General features: G+C 39.6%; 3 protein-coding genes across 3 annotated transcripts in view; all 3 read left to right on the forward strand.

Annotated features, from left to right (window-relative positions):
• LOC127531635 (uncharacterized) overlaps positions 1-17,508 on the forward strand; it is a 99,933-nt gene that overhangs the window by 21,207 nt on the left and 61,218 nt on the right. The window contains exon 2 of the mRNA XM_051941345.1: positions 11,026-11,293. Within this exon, the coding sequence (XP_051797305.1) occupies positions 11,280-11,293 (14 nt within the window). The 5' untranslated portion in view covers positions 11,026-11,279. The remainder of the gene's footprint in view (positions 1-11,025; positions 11,294-17,508) is intronic.
• The window catches only part of LOC127531677 (uncharacterized), a 70,288-nt gene that overhangs the window by 18,261 nt on the left and 34,519 nt on the right, over positions 1-17,508 (forward strand). The window lies entirely within an intron of this gene.
• On the forward strand, positions 110-9,653 carry LOC127531638 (amine sulfotransferase-like). The gene is made up of 6 exons (XM_051941353.1): positions 110-254; positions 4,109-4,314; positions 4,750-4,876; positions 9,113-9,207; positions 9,291-9,462; positions 9,538-9,653. The coding sequence occupies exons 1-6, from the start codon at positions 113-115 to the stop codon at positions 9,645-9,647; spliced, it is 852 nt and encodes a 283-aa protein (XP_051797313.1). The 5' UTR covers positions 110-112; the 3' UTR covers positions 9,648-9,653.

A 17,508-nucleotide genomic window follows, 5' to 3' on the forward strand; every position in this document is an offset into this window, starting at 1 on the left:
AGTTCAGGAAGCAGTTCTGCTCTAATTAGAGTCCAAAGTCCAACTGCTGTGTGGTTTTTAACTCCTCTGTTTGTTCTCTCTGCACTTTTTGTCCGTGTCCTTCAGAAGTAACATGGAGAAGATCTCTGACTATCTCTGCAGGTATAAAAACTACATCTTTGCTGTTGACCTCACAACTGCAGAGTACATGGATTCTCTTCAGAGCTTTGAAATCAGAGACAGCGATGTCTTCCTCGTCACTTACCCAAAATCAGGTCAGTGAGACTACTTCTGTTTATGCACTATTAGGGTCCGAGCACTAACAGTGCAAGGAACCTCTTGTAATGCAAGAGTTTTTTCGTCTTATTTGTTGTTATTCCGTTTGTTTAATCTTAACTTTGAAGCCATACCGGGCTTTGCAAAAGTTCTGTTACACGGTTTCATGATCTTTAGAGACGTTTACATGTCGGAGTGAAAAATTTCATTTAATAAACTGAAAGTTCTACCTTATAGGCAGGTGTCCTTAATACAATTTTTTTTCTCCGGTGAAGTTGTATCAAGATGGAAGTCAAAAGAGTTGAGATATCTGCTCTCCTTCATGCTGGCCACAAGAAGTCTGACAGGGCCAAGCAGCTGAACATCAGCCGGATGACCGTCCACAGAGTTGCGGAGAGGCTCAAGAATGGTGAAGATCTTTCAGTGATCTTTCAAGAATGGTGAAGACCTGTAAGATCTTCACCATTCTTTAGCCTCTCCGCAACTCTGTGGACGGTCATCCGGCTGATGTTCAGCACAAAGGAGAGCAGATATCTCAACTCTTTTGACTTCCATCTTGATACAACTTCACCGGAGAAAAAAAATTTGTATTAAGGACACCTGCCTATAAGGTAGAACTTTCAGTTTATTTAATGGAATTTTTCACTCCGACATGTAAACGTGTCTAAAGATCATGAAACCGAGTGTAACAGAACTTTTGCAAAGCCCAGTAAATGATTAATGAAAACATTGTTGGCAAATGCTTTCGCCCATCTTGCGCCGGTCCAAGAATTTCTCCTCTAGCGGCACAATCACTGATCTATAATAGACTCATCCATTATTCCTAGCTGCGGTATTCAGGCGACCTGGCCTGCTTAGAACACTCTAATCGGATCTGGACTGAGACGTCGTCTTATACGGACCGGGACCTGTAATCACTAAATTATAACGGGATTTTTAATTTGACTGGTCCCTTCTATTTTACCGGTGCAGCTTTTCCAGTGTTTCTGGTGGTATTAGTTATCAGCTCAGGAACACACAGACCAAGTAGGTATGAGTTCAGCCATCCCACGTGACGCTACTCAGCCAACGAAGTCTCTGCTTTGCAGCTGAGAGGGGAGGGACAGACTGTGGTCACATGATGTCCTTGTTTGGCTCAACATTCAGCTAAGAGGCAGCTTTCTCAACTATGAACATAATCAGAACTAAAAATCGTTCCAGACTCACCAATGAGCTCCAAATGTGGTTCAGAACGACCCTGACACCATTCAGACAACGATTCAAAATACTGGCAGCTCAGTTCTCCCATTAAGCAGCAGGAATATAAGGGAAGTGATATACGACAGGAAAAAAATATCTAAAAGTGTTCAATTGTTTACATTTTTTGACATTTAGTTATTGTTAAAGATGTATACAAGTTGGTTCTGGTTGTTCAGTCATTATTTTTCAAGTTCTGCACTTTAGTTTAAGGTGTACGGTTCCATTAAAAGTTATTTATTAATAAATGTCAAAATGTTTTTGAACCATACTGAATTTATTTGATTTGATGCTCAGTTACACACGTGGACAAAATTGTTGGTACCCCTCAGTTAAAGAAGGAAAAACCCACAATTCTCACTGAAATCACTTGAAACTCACAAAAGTAACAATAAATAAAAATTTATTGAAAATTAAATAATCAAAATCAGCCATCACTTTTGAATTGTTGATTAACATAATTATTTAAAAAAAACAAACTAATGAAATAGGGCTGGACAAAAATGATGGTACCCATAACTTAATATTTTGTTGCACAACCTTTTGAGGCAATCACTGCAATTGAACGATTTCTGTATTTGTCAATGAGCGTTCTGCAGCTGTCAACAGGTATTTTGGCCCACTCCTCATGAGTAAACAGCTCCAGTTGTCTCAGGTTTGATGGGCGTCTTCTCCAAATGGCATGTTTCAGCTCCTTCCACATATGTTCAATAGGATTCAGATCTGGGCTCATAGAAGGCCACTTTAGAATAGTCCAACGCTTTTCTCTCAGCCATTCTTGGGTGTTTTTGGCTGTGTGTTTTGGATCGTTGTCCTGTTGGAAGACCCATGACCTGCGACTGAGACCAAGCTTTCTGACACTAGGCAGCACATTTCTCTCCAGAATGCCTTGATAGTCTTCAGATTTCATCGTACCTTGCACACTTTCAAGACACCCTGTGCCAGATGCAGCAAAGCCGCCCCAAAACATTACTGAGCCTCCTCCATGTTTCACCGTAGGGACAGTGTTCTTTTCTTCGTATGCTTGGTTTTTGAGTCTATGAACATAGAGTTGATGTGCCTTACCAAAAAGCTCCAGTTTGGTCTCATCTGTCCAAAGGACATTCTCCCAGAAGCTTTGTGGCTTGTCAACATGCATTTTTGCAAATTCCAGTCTGGCTTTTTTATGAGTTTTTTTCAGCAGTGGTGTCCTCCTTGGTCGTCTCCCATGAAGTCCACTTTGGCTCAAACAACGACGAATGGTGCGATCTGACACTGATGTACCTTGGCCTTGGAGTTCACCTTTAATTTCTTTGGAGGTTGCTCTGGGCTCTTTGGATACAATTCCAACGATCCGTCTCTTCAATTTGTCATCAATTTTCCTCTTGCGGCCACGTCCAGGGAGGTTGGCTACTATCCCGTGGGTCTTGAACTTCTGAATAATATGAGCCACTGTTGTCACAGGAACTTCAAGCTGTTTAGAGATGGTCTTATAGCCTTTACCTTTAAGATGTTTGTCTATAATTTTTTTTCGGATGTCCTGGGACAATTCTCTCCTTCGCTTTCTGTTGTCCATGTTCAGTGTGGTACACACCTTTTCACCAAACAGCAGGGTGACTACTTGTCTCCCTTTAAATAGGCAGACTGACTGATTATGAGTTTGGAAACACCTGTGATGTCAATTAAATGACACACCTGAGTTAATCATGTCACTCTGGTCAAATAGTTTTCAATCTTTTATAGAGGTACCATCATTTTTGTCCAGGCCTGTTTCATTAGTTTGTTTTTTTAAATAATTATGTTAATCAACAATTCAAAAGTGATGGCTGTTTTTGATTATTTAATTTTCAATAAATTTTTATTTATTGTTACTTTTGTGAGTTTCAAGTGATTTCAGTGAGAATTGTGGGTTTTTCCTTCTTTAACTGAGGGGTACCAACAATTTTGTCCACATGTGTATTGGTTACATGCAGACACTAATAAAACTGCTAGGGTACATCAACGTATATAACACTAATTCAAGTTAGACATTATGATGTTCCGGACATGTGTTTTAATACATTTTCTCTGACTGGACCTCTTTGAATTTTAGTTGCAGACCCCTGTATTAGAGTAACTGCATATGTGTGACCCAAAATGTCTCAATAGCACCACCTACTAATTTTCAAAAAGTAACTACTACTGGTCTGTTTTATTCTCTTTCTATTGGCTAGCAGTATGTTTCTATTTAAACTGACTCCCAGTATGTTTTAGTCTTGTCATATTGGTTCCCACTATGTTTCAGCCTCTTTACACTGGCTTCAATATATTTTGTCCTCTTTTTTTAAACAACGATTTACACTTCAGTATTTTTCTAAGACTTGTTTGTGTCATTTTGCTCCAGACAAGTCCGTCTCAAACTTCTAAAGCACACTGTAACTCTTAAAAATGCTCAATGTTCACACATACCATTCCTAGAAACTTTGAGATGTAATCTTTGAAATTGATCAGCTACGTCTCAACGGTTTCACATTTGTGTCACAGCCCGATGTATGCCACACCTGGACGTGTGTGGCTGTGCGAGGAAACGTTCAACATTGCTTAAGGTTAGTCCTGGATAAAGTGATCAGCTGTATTGTTTACCTACCTTTACTCACAGGCACCATCTGGACTCAGCAGATCATCATCTCCATCTGTGAGTTGGCCGGGGGTCTTAATGAATATCCAAACAACCTGGAGCAGATGCCCTGGCTGGAATACAGAGAGGATCGAGCAAATTACGCCCTGCGACCTTCTCCTCGGCTCTTCGCCTCTCATCTGACCCCGATGCTGATGCCTCCTGGACTGAAGGAGAAGAAGGGAAAGGTCAGCACTTTATGGAATCTCAGTCCGGCGGCAAAAACATTGATATATTCAGTGTTAGTCCCAATTCTGGATTGATTGTGTGAAATAGAAGGAAACGGTCATAGAACAAAGTCCAGGCAGTGTCTTTAAAATTCTGCTTTTGTTCCAGCAACTGTCTAAAAACTGTACTGCATTGTTTAAGAATATTTCATGCCCTGATATTTAATGTGTAAAGTGTCTTTTTCAGTTTTAATCATTACGTATGGTTCTGTGATGTTTTCATGAGAAGGTAAAAGAAGTCAAAAAGGGCTGCAAAAGTATACAAAGTGATAAAATATTTGACTTTCAGTAAAAAAAAAAAATGATAAAAAAAAATCAAGGCATCATTAAAAAGTGAATTATTTCAGTTAAGTTTGGCACAGAGACTCGTCTAATTTCTGTTTGTTTTTACATCAGATCATCTATGTGATGCGGAACCCGAAGGACAACATCGTCTCGTATTACCACTTCAGCAAAGCCTTTAAGGGACTACAGATTCCCAAGAACCTTGACGAGTTTTTAGAGCAGTACCTGACGGGAAACGGTGAGATATCTCTGTTCTACTACCTGCAAAATGATGAATGCAGAGTTCAGGGCTGATAAATTGTAACTGATCACCATTTGATCAGGAACAGAAAGATTAATAAAGTCTGGAATGTGCATATTTGGTGCATTTACTCAAGAAATATACCATTGTAGGGTACTTGCACAAAAACACAAGCACTGTATTTTACATTATAGTGAGTATTATATTTATTTCACACATTTATGTACTTTACAAATTAAGTAAAACAATGTTATATGGTTTTGTCTGCACTGGTCATGAGTTGTTAGCAGCTTCAAAGACACATTTTGCCTTTGAAACTATAACAGGTAAAATTATACAATATTTAAGTAGCAGAACTTTTGCTCTCTCATTAATCATATCACGACTTTCCAGATTTCTGTGATGACACAGTGGAGGGGCTCAGTTCTCAGGTTGGGCTCCACTGGACTAAAAACACACAAATGTTTTTAGTATTTTTTTTTTTTTTTTTTAAAGGATCATATAGATGATGTATTAGAGCTTGAAATACTTGGGGGGAAAAAAATCACACCATAATTGAAGTAAAGGACAACTAAGCTGTTTTTTCTTCAATCAATCTGTAGAAGATTATGTGACTTGCTTTGATTTAGAAAAATACAAAGCAGCTGATTTATATTTTTGGACCTGAAATTTACAGTTTTACAGTGCTTCTGTGGAGTTTAAAGAGACCTTTGCCTGGTTTGACACTTACCTTGAGTCTTGTTGTAGACCAGTTTGGGACTTGGTTTTAGATTAGATATGTCCAGGTTTCATACATTGTATTGGACTTGGAGTACAACAGGTTTCACACTGTTTGTGAACTGGTTTTAGATTTTGTGTTATGAATGTAGGGGTTGGAGAACCCAGGCGCAGACACAACAGAACAGGTTAACTGGTGCGATCAGAAAAGGGTTTATTAAAGCCGAAAGTAAAACTATACATAAAGAGAGGGCTGCACTCGGGACAATCAAACAACCAAGCTACAACTACACACACAATGAAACGCTACGAATTCACATGGAAGATAATTAAACCAAGAACTAGGCTCGGGAAGGGAACTCACAATCAAGGGAAACTACAACGTGGAAAATCCAAAAACATACCAGAGCACCACTGAGTCCAAGGGGGGAAATCCACAAAAAGGGGGGGAAAGCAGAAGAGTCCATTAACTGACGCAGTCCAGAGCAGGGCCGGCCCTAGGACTTTGGTGGCCCTAAGCAAGATTTTTTTTGTGGCCCCAAAACATGCACAGGGCAACTACCAAATCACGTGCACAGCTTGTAATTGGGTTAAAACACACATGCACATGATTAACAGCAAATATTCAGCCCACTCCTGAACTTCCTTTTTGGAGCCACGATGCCATCTCGAGTGCTACTGCTTTTCCATCTGTGGCTTCTCCAGACCAGTATAATCGATCAAGTTTGAAACAGTGCCGTGGTGTCACAGTAGCCTAACTTACGCACGAAGCATGGAGTCACCAACTGACTGCTGGTTTATTTTTTCTTTCCTGTATTTTTCCCGTATAGTTTTCGAATAAGTCAGTTTAAATTGATATGTTACCATGATGATTTATGTTTTATTGGAATAAAGACAGGCATGGGCGTAACCACCATCTCAGAAGTGAGGGGGACAAATTTTTCAGAGCAATTTATCATTCTCTTACATTTAATTGCACCGTCCTTAGTGGCTAAAGCACCACATAATCCCTAACAGCCACAGTGCAATACCAGGGGACCAACTAGGCTAGTTCTTTAAACTATAAAGTATAAAACTTTAAACTATAAAATCTAAAGTGGCCAAACTCTAGTTAAGCTGACAACAATGTCCCTTGAACATCTACTGGACGAGCAGCCAAAGGTGCCAAACACTGAACATGAAATGATCCATACTGCCTGGTTTCTCCCTGCAATAGATATATTATTTTCAGGAAGTTATAATCTCTCCTTACCTGTAAAGACCCTACATCCTTGTCCCTGCTGCTGGCCTCTGATCCATCTCCTCCCTGACTCTGCTCTTTCTGTTATGGCAATAAACATAAAAAATGTGGTAAGGAAAATTCTGAAATAGCATTAGGAAGAGTAAAAATTGCAGTAGAATTTAACCTCAAAATCACTTTAGCCCATAGATACATATTTTTTTCTCAGCCACTTCTATATTTTTTATGCATGGTCAACATTACTGCTGGCCGCCGCCTCTGGTCCATCTCCTGCCTGACTCTGCTCTTTGTTATGGAAATAATCATTAAAAAATCTGAAAATCAAAATTCTGAGATAGAATTAGAAAGAGAAGGAGTAAAAAATGGTTGCAAATTTATGCCATAGATAGCCTATTCTTTTTTCTCCTCCCTGACTCTCCTCTTTTGGGACCAAAAGACTTAAATACATGGAGAGCAATTGTGAGCACATCTTCTGCCCAGAAATTAAAGCGGACTGGGTTTATTCCAAGAATAAACTAATTAGAAAGTAACGTAACAGAGGCAGCAACATTTAAATTATTGTTAACTAGCTTAACAAATTGATATATTGCCACGTTTCACCCTGTCATCATTTAGCTAACAAGTCCAACATTGTTTGCATCCAACAAGGTCACACAACTTACACGGTTTGTTTGGAAAAAACTGTGTAAAGTTTTTTGCTTCTTGCTGGCTCTGGCTGGTTTGCTAAACATTACTCCAGACGCACGTTCAGCACTGCTCAGCACAGCAGCACGTCTCCTCTGGAACACCTGCGTTCGCATGCGCTCATGGTGCATTCAAAGACGGCTCGGGAAAACACGTTACTGGATGCTAATAACGGGTTTAGCTGTTGTAACGGCTGAAAAAAAGTGCCTTGACATGTCTGGGGCTGCGGCTGCCGCCCAATCAGCGACACTGAACTTACAACGCGTGTTGGGTGGTTGCCAGGTTAGTCCGAAGCAAGTAATGTTAGATGGCAGTCTGTGGGTCAGACCATCAGACACAGTCAATTCGGGGGCCCCCTAGTGGCGGCGGGGCCCGAAGCAGCCGCTTAATTCGCGTATAGGGAGAGCCGGCCCTGGTCCAGAGGTGGTTGGTTTTGGTAGGGGAACTGAGTCTGTGACTACCAGTGACTGAGAGAAAGAACCGAGCTTAAATAGCTAAGGTGAGGAGGAGAACAGGTGAGTGGGTTTAGCTGATTACTGCAGATCACACATAGCAGTAATCAGCTAAGAGCAGACAGGTGGGTAGAGGGAGCAAGACAGGCAGGAAGACAAAGACCAACAGAAGCAGACAGAGGGAGCCAGAGGAACAAGACAAGTAGGGAGGTGACATGGATGAGGGATAATGGGGAAAAGGAAAAAAGGAGGAAGAATGGCAGGAGCTGGAGTGGGATCATAACATTTTGTTTTAGACTTTGACAAACTCGAGCTTCGTTTTGATCTAAACTACACACCTGTACAGCTTTGTGATGCTGTTGTGTTGAGAAATTCTGTCAAGATTTCCATGCCGTAGTACTCATCCACACGAGCTGGTATTCATGTAATAATGACAAGCTGACCTGACATTTTGAATCATTTTAAGCATTTCTGATGAGTTAGACTTATTTTGAACTTCCTTAAACAGTTTTAAATTGGCTTCATATTTTATTCTGGATCAGTGTTAGACCAATTTTCAACTGCTTTTAGACGTTTGGACTTGATTTTGCTTTTATTTGAGGCCACTTTCATACCTGCCACAAGCCGCGACATTATGGCGGGGTAAGTTTTCACCCTGTGTGTTGTCGTCATGGCAAATGTGGTCCTCTGCAGTAGCCAGAACTACCTCAAAGGTGGTTATAAGCACTTTGGCAGCTGGTATGCCTGTTTTTGTGTCTCTGGACAGAAGACATAACACAAGAGCATCACCACTGTGCAAGATGCAGTCACAGAACTTTACAGGTGTGTAGTTGGGGATAAATTCAAAGACAGGTGCATTCCAGTTCACAGGTACTGAGTAGTTATGTATCCAGAGATCATCTTTCAATGAAGTCACACCAGCTAAGACAGCAATGAGCAAGTTTTGTGGCAACTTTTGCCAATTGTAAATAAAGATGATGAAAGTTTTTGAAATTGATTTCATGGTGACTATGAATGACAAGAAGTTTCAATTGTTGCTGCAGTTGTGCTGCTAGCGTGACTGAAACTTTATGTAGGAGCAAAGCTACTTCGTTTTAAATGAAAATACAAACTCACTGGATGGTCTATGCTCTTCTACAGTCGTAGGATCTTCCTGGTTTGACCACATCAGGGTGTGGCATTCAAACAAAGACCAGTACAACATCCTTTTCCTCACCTATGAGGACATGATTTTGGTGAGATTTTTTTTCTCCTTCAGGTTGTTCATTTATAGTCAGCTATTTATCAGTTTAATTTTTTTTTCCTCTGTTGCTTTCAGGACCTGAAGGGAGCAGTGCAGAAGATCTGCAGTTTCTTAGGGAAGAACCTGAGTGAAGCTGCCATCGAGCAGGTTGTGGAAAAATCTACATTTAAGACCATGAAGAAAGACTTGAAGGCCAACTACGAATTTCTGCCAGAGGAGAGGATGAGTGGAAAATTCATGCGCAAAGGTAACGTGACTAAACTGCAGCTCCTGAGCAGAAGCATGTAGACAGATGTCAGGTTAACTATAGCTTTGATTACAGGTCAGATTGGCGACTGGAAAAACACGTTTACTGTGGAACAGAGCGAACGAGTCGACCGGCTGATTCAGGAGAGACTCGGTGATCTGAATCTGAAGTTGATCTGGGAGTGAACAGAGCAGTCGCAGCAGGGAAGAGGACGTTTGACTTCATGAATCTAACACTTCAGAACCTTTCACAATGCAGGCATCACACTTTGATTATGCTACTTTTTTATCGTGAAATACTTATGAAGATGATAGGTTGAGCTGGACCTCCGGTGATCAACTTTCAGGTGCATACCACCACCTACTGTGCTGGAGCATGTAGAGCAGGATCCAGGAGCTGATCGGCTGATTTTGATTGGCTACTTACCACTTTATTTTCCTCAAGGGTTGTTGAAGTCCAATGTTGATTCCAACGAGGACAAATCCTAGATGATGACATTACGAGTTTCACGTTTTCAATAGTTTCAAACGTACCCACGATTATTTGTGACCAAACATGCATGCAGTGAGATCTGCAGGAACTGTTGGTACTGCATGTGTCGAGTATAATCGCAGACATCAATAACTACTGGAAGCATGTAAAGTCAAAATCTAGAATTCTCCCTTGTTTTAAACAACCAGCAACCCCTGAATGTGATGAAATTGTGAGCAACAAGGAAAAGCATCAACTATGCATTGAATCTGAAGCAAACTGCTGGATCCTGTTTTATGTACTCCTGTACAGTATGCAGCCAAAGCAACATTTAGACCAAACAGTTTCCTGTTTTCTTTGTTTGCCTTTCATCCCATACAAAGAGCCTTTACAAGCAGTTGTCCAATCAAGTGTCTTTATTAACTGTCAAAAGGAATTTAATTGTGTTTCATGTGTACGTTGAAGGCTGCTTTGGTCACTGAAGCCGACTCCACACTTCAATTCTCTTCATCTGAAATGAGAACAGGGAAGACAAACCGGTTTAGCAAACAGGAATAATGTGGAGCAGTACATAATGTTTGTACTCGGACTGGGACTTTAACACGTTAATTTTGATTAATTAATTACAGATAGCAGCTTGGACAAAAGCGTAAAGCCTTGTAACGTCCGTCTTCACACACTGGGACCAGGTTTTTGAGACCATGTGCTTCAGACAAATAAATTTAAGCACTTAAAGCATTTCTCCTGTGTATAATGGGAAACATTCCAACTTAAGTTTTAGTTTGAAAAGCTAAAGATCATTTAAAATTCCTGTGGATTTTTCATCCAAAGTTGATCAAGTCATTTTTTGCAAACAAATCAAACCTTTAATGCAAAATATGGGTAGCAGAGCAACAATGAAAATACATTTTATTGTTGCTGTAGTTTGATGAATTTACTTGGATAGAATCATCAGTGTTTAAGAAATTATAAACTATGGATGTCCTGCTTATGGGTTTGTTTTGTTCTCCAGTACAACACATCTCTTCTCCTGGACTATTTTATCTATAGACTCTATGATAAAAATCTGGAGACACCACTGGATAACAAAAGGTAAGTTGATAAGGATGGTAAATCCAGATGTCTGTCTTCCAATTGCCGAACCTTGAACAGTCCAGTACAACCAGGATGCCCAAACATGTTTATTACTGAGGGATAAATGTAGCAGATTGAGTTGAGAGGTGAGTCGATGATCTCTTTAGCACAGCAAATCCCCAAATCCCATCCTTTACCATCTTTATTTTATTACTGCAGATAAAAGTGAGGCTCTAATAAGGACTTGAAAGCAGAATACATAGAGGGAAAAGATGTCTCCAGCAAGGTAATGTTTGATGGTGTGTGCCTTTTGCAGAGCATTTAAGAACTTTGATAATTATTAAGGCATTTAATTTATTATTTCACATCTTTTACAAACTGAAATGTCAAACGGAGAGAAAACTTTACTGCGCTTAATATAGAACAGGTCAGATTAATGAGACTCACAAAAATAGGATGTCATGTCGGCTTTGGAGGCTGCACAGTGGCTTGGTGGTTAGCACTTTTGCCTTCTGTGCATGTGTGGGTTTTCTCCAGGTACTCCGGCTTCCTCCCAGTCCAACAACATGGTGAGGTTACACACGTGGACAAAATTGTTGGTACCCCTCAGTTAAAGAAGAGTCATTCCATCTCATTTCAACAAATCTGAGGAAATTTTGTTGCATGACCTCCTCTGATCATCTCCAAACTTTTTTTTTAACTATCCCAACATAAGAATAGATTACTTGCAAAGTTTTAACATCATATGATTGCTATTTGCTAAGTTATAAAATATTTAAATCCCTATTTTTCCACTCGGAAATTGATATGTTAGGTAGAAAGGCTTGATTTAGGAAGATAATACTGGGAACTGACTGATGATATAGACTTACAAGTGATCTGAAGGGTTCAAACACCTTAACAATAGAGCAGGAAAAAAAATTTGGAATGAATATACCCATTTCTCTGTGGTACAGGGCAATTTAAAAATTTGGCGAAAATGGCATTTTTCAAGAATTTAGGCATTTTTTTCACAAATTTTAATAAGTAACAAGGTTCATATGTTATAAAAATCTCAAAGTACCTTAAAAGTTCTCTCTAACCTAAAAATATCCAAGAGCTAGCTAGTCTCCTTAGACCTCAAAACGATGCCTATTTATGAAACAGACTGAAAAACACCATACATATATTGGCACAGAAACCAATGTGGGACATGGAGTAGAAACATGAAACTTTGTCTGTATAACAATAAACATCCGAATAATTGATATCTGAAGTATCAACATTGTTTCTTGAATCCTTCATGGCCAATTTAACCAAGAAATGCACTATGTTTTATAGGCGTTTTTTTAGGAATTCTAACTAATATATTGCAGTTAAAATGAGTTATATTGCCTTAGGTCCCATGTAAAACATGTAATTTGTCCCCAACTTATCACACCACTATTTCTGTCCTTTGAACTGCTTGAATTTCTCTGAAATCAGGCCATCATCTGCACCAGATATGTGGTACTGTCCACCACGGCGTGTTGAAGGAGCAGTGATTGGACAGAGGATGTGGGCTGTAGGCACCCACACTACGTCATCCTTTCTAGGCCATGTGAACTTCTTGCTGGGACCTTTTGGGTGCATGAATTTCACTTGCAAATCTTCAAATTCAGCTGATAAGTCAAATACGATACCGAGGCTGTCCTGAGAATGCAGTCTGGGAGTGATGCCATTTCTTCTTATTCAGTTACTGTATGAAAGACAAAACAATGTCTATATAATAATTAACTTCAGATATGCCCTTTGTAACTTATACTACGATGCTGATGCTTCAGATTCATCTTTCATCTTTAGTTGGTCATGTAAATGGTTCCTAAAAACAAAAACGAGGATCAAAATGTATAGTAAATTGATTCAGCAGTTGCTCATCTTTGGCACAAGAAACAAATATGAAAGTAAGTTCACACATACTTCACACATACTAGTTCCTCCAAAAAAATTTGAACCGCGTACCATGTATCCCACATGCACTTTTTAATGCCTAAAGTTAGGCTATTTTGGGTCTACACCTGAGTTCAACAGCCTATAAATCAATAAATAAGCTTTATTTTAATGTTTTAAAACTTTTACCTTATGCAACTTTCATTAGTAAAGAAGAAAATTCATTCTTTCAATGTCTTTTCACAAGAATAAGTCCTAAAATAGAGGCATGAAAAACCCAAAATAAAGTCGCCCATGAAATAATAAGGATATTTTGGGAAATTCCACAGTCCAGTATTTTTTTATTTTCATTCATTTCTATACTTTTCTCACCAGAAGGGTAAAAGTTTTGGAAGGGGAAAAAATTCTGACCATGTAAAAGGAGTATAAATTGCTTTTTTTAGTAGTTTAAAACCCTAAAATCATAGGCGAGGATTAAGTTTGGACTGACTATGGGTATTAGATTAGATCATTACTGCTTATACTGTATGTTTATAACCATAATACTTTGCATTTGTTCATAAAATTACCCAAATAAAGCCCAAAAAAATTTTTGGGAGGATCTGAGAAAGTGGTGCAACAAGCATTTGTTGAATTGACATGGAATGACTCAGAAGGAAAAACCCACAATTCTCACTGAAATCACTTGAAACTCACAAAAGTAACAATAAATAAAAATTTATTGAAAATTGAATAATCAAAAACAGCTATCACTTTTGAATTGTTGATTAACATAATTATTTAAAAAAAACAAACTAATGAAACAGGCCTGGACAAAAATGATGGTACCTCTATAAAAGATTGAAAACTATTTGACCAGAGTGACATGATTAACTCAGGTGTGTCATTTAATTGACATCACAGGTGTTTCCAAACTCATAATCAGTCAGTCTGCCTATTTAAAGGGAGACAAGTAGTCACCCTGCTGTTTGGTGAAAAGGTGTGTACCACACTGAACATGGACAACAGAAAGCGAAGGAGAGAATTGTCCCAGGACATCCGAAAAAAAATTATAGACAAACATCTTAAAGGTAAAGGCTATAAGACCATCTCTAAACAGCTTGAAGTTCCTGTGACAACAGTGGCTCATATTATTCAGAAGTTCAAGACCCACCGGACAGTAGCCAACCTCCCTGGACGTGGCCGCAAGAGGAAAATTGATGACAAATTGAAGAGACGGATCGTTGGAATTGTATCCAAAGAGCCCAGAGCAACCTCCAAAGAAATTAAAGGTGAACTCCAAGGCCAAGGTACATCAGTGTCAGATCGCACCATTCGTCGTTGTTTGAGCCAAAGTGGACTTCATGGGAGACGACCAAGGAGGACACCACTGCTGAAAAAAACTCATAAAAAAGCCAGACTGGAATTTGCAAAAATGCATGTTGACAAGCCACAAAGCTTCTGGGAGAATGTCCTTTGGACAGATGAGACCAAACTGGAGCTTTTTGGTAAGGCACATCAACTCTATGTTCATAGACTCAAAAACCAAGCATACGAAGAAAAGAACACTGTCCCTACGGTGAAACATGGAGGAGGCTCAGTAATGTTTTGGGGCGGCTTTGCTGCATCTGGCACAGGGTGTCTTGAAAGTGTGCAAGGTACGATGAAATCTGAAGACTATCAAGGCATTCTGGAGAGAAATGTGCTGCCTAGTGTCAGAAAGCTTGGTCTCAGTCGCAGGTCATGGGTCTTCCAACAGGACAACCATCCAAAACACACAGCCAAAAACACCCAAGAATGGCTGAGAGAAAAGCGTTGGACTATTCTAAAGTGGCCTTCTATGAGCCCAGATCTGAATCCTATTGAACATATGTGGAAGGAGCTGAAACATGCCATTTGGAGAAGACACCCATCAAACCTGAGACAACTGGAGCTGTTTGCTCATGAGGAGTGGGCCAAAATACCTGTTGACAGCTGCAGAACGCTCATTGACAAATACAGAAATCGTTTAATTGCAGTGATTGCCTCAAAAGGTTGTGCAACAAAATATTAAGTTATGGGTACCATCATTTTTGTCCAGCCCTATTTCATTAGTTTGTTTTTTTAAATAATTATGTTAATCAACTATTCAAAAGTGATGGCTGATTTTGATTATTTAATTTAATAAATCTTTGTTACTTTTGTGAGTTTCAAGTGATTTCAGTGAGAATTGTGGGTTTTTCCTTCTTTAACCGAGGGGTACCAACAATTTTGTCCACGTGTGTAAGAGGTGATTCTAAATTGTCCATAGGTGTAATGTAAGTGTGATTGTTTGTCTATATTTGTAGCCCTGTGATAGACTGGTGACCTGTCCAGGGTGTCCCCTCCCTTCATTCTAAGTCAGCTGGGATAGACTCCAGCCCCCCCATGACCTAAATGAGAATTAAGCAGTGTATAGATGATGGATAGATGGATGTAAGTTTTGACAAAATCATGACAGGAGACAAAGTTCACTCGGTTGCTTCTAGCTGTTTGTAGGAGTTTTTACTTTACTAATTTAATACCTGCAGCATCAGACAGTAGCAGGATCCATATGAGCGTCTTAAAAGAGAGTCAGTTGCACGCTTTTATGCAGGTGGAACAGAAGCAACTTTAAGAATTTCAGAACACAAAGTCATGCTGTGTACTTCCGATCACCTCAGACATGTGAGCTGTCAAGCACAAAGTTACGGTTTATAAGATTCACTGCAATAATTTGTTACTTGCTGGATCTGAATTTAGTTCTTTGTTTATTAGTGCAATAATATCCATTACACCACAAGGTAAACTTTTCCATCTCTGCCGTGAGAAACATTAATGAAAAAAATGACATGTATGAATGACCAAATCCTGTCACTTTAATAGACTGATGAAAGGAGTAAAATTACAAAGTCTGAAAAGGGCTTGAATTTCAGGAGGCTGCGTTGACTTTTTCATTTCACCACTTTATCCTGCTTCTATTACTTCCAAGTGTTAACATTAAATTTCGATCGTGAAAAGCTTTCAAAATGCAACGCCACCCAAGCTGTCGTCGTCTCCATTTAATCGTCTCATGACTGATTTATCTTTGAACCCTTTGGAAAGTGCAATGTCTCCGTATCTAATCAATAAAATCAGCTCCACCTACAACAGACCCAGCAGCTAAACACTCTGTATATACTCGGGATGTTAATGATTAATCCGTAATCGAATTTTGTCAAAACTTTATTACCAGATAAGGCAGAAGACTCAGTTGTTCCACCAGTCGGAGTCTCTGACTGTTTAACACTGTAGTGACCTTGGGAGGCAGTCGCTTGGGCAATGAGCAGTTTAGTGTTGGCAAACAGGCATAGTTTAGCTGGCAAAGGGTTATTCCTTGTACTGATGAAGTCCACTGTACATCATCTGCTTTGATTATTGATTTATAAAGCTGCCAACTTTTTCCTCAAGAAAACTGTTTTAAAAATGTATCCCTTATATACGTTGATCCATTAAACATGAAATATGCAAGATTTTGAACTCCATTACAGCATTAAAAAAAAAAAAAAAAAAAAAAAGCTGTTTGTTACTGTGGCGTGGCGAGGGAGCTCTCAGAAGAGGGGAATGGAGAAAAATGGCTAGGATTCACATAAATGTTGCGACAACACCACCCAGGGGAATTTCACCCCCGGGACATTCAATTCAACATGTTCAACCAAGGACCCTTTAAACACTGAAGGCACACAGGTTCGTAATCACTTGGCCAGAGACGCGTTTCCAAAAACATAACAATTTCTTTTTTAAATTATAGTATTAAAGATAAGAAGCAAACCACCAGTTTAAAATAAAGAATCAGGAGTACTTAACTTAAACAATAAAAGGAGCAGGCTGGCTTACCATGGCGACAGGCAAACAAAAATAACCAAAAAGAAAAAAAGGGGTCCAAATAATCACACCTGTGACAACACACCAACGAAAAAGGGGATCTGTGAACCACCACCAGGGATTCAACTGCCGCCGAGGCTCACCAAACCTGCACAAAAGAAACAAATAATTAGTACTCCTGATTTTAGCAGTGCTGGTGACCAAACCAATATACACAATTAAAACACACACACGCACTCACTCCACACAACAGCTTTAAAAACACAGGTACAATATGAGGCATAATAATCCTCATAGCCTGAGGTTTTTAACATCAAAAGTATGATGCAGTAGCTCTAACACTTTGGCGATAAGCCTAATGAAAATACACGCCAACACAGTCAAAAACAGCGAATTGTAGACACTAAAAAGAGAGCCGTAACAAAGAGAGCCGCAACGAAGAGCTGGCGAAAGGAGCCGCCACAGCAGGTTGTAGGCACCAAGCAAAGAGCCGAAACAACAGGGCCGAAATAAAGAGCCAGCGAACAAAAAGAGCCGAAACAGCAGCCAGTCCAGGGAACGATGGCGTCCAATGAACCACACGTTAGCTGCAACCCGGTTCGCCGTGGCGCAGCGTAGCAGCAATGCAGACGGAGGAGATCCAATGAAAACAGCAGCAAATGAATTGCAGCAACCACACAACAAAATCAGGGACCAGTTAACACATCAGATCATATAACACGGACCACGTAGCTTACCCTGTCGTCACAGAAG

This window comes from Acanthochromis polyacanthus, chromosome 21, assembly GCF_021347895.1.
Source record: "Acanthochromis polyacanthus isolate Apoly-LR-REF ecotype Palm Island chromosome 21, KAUST_Apoly_ChrSc, whole genome shotgun sequence".
Lineage (NCBI taxonomy): Eukaryota > Metazoa > Chordata > Actinopteri > Pomacentridae > Acanthochromis > Acanthochromis polyacanthus.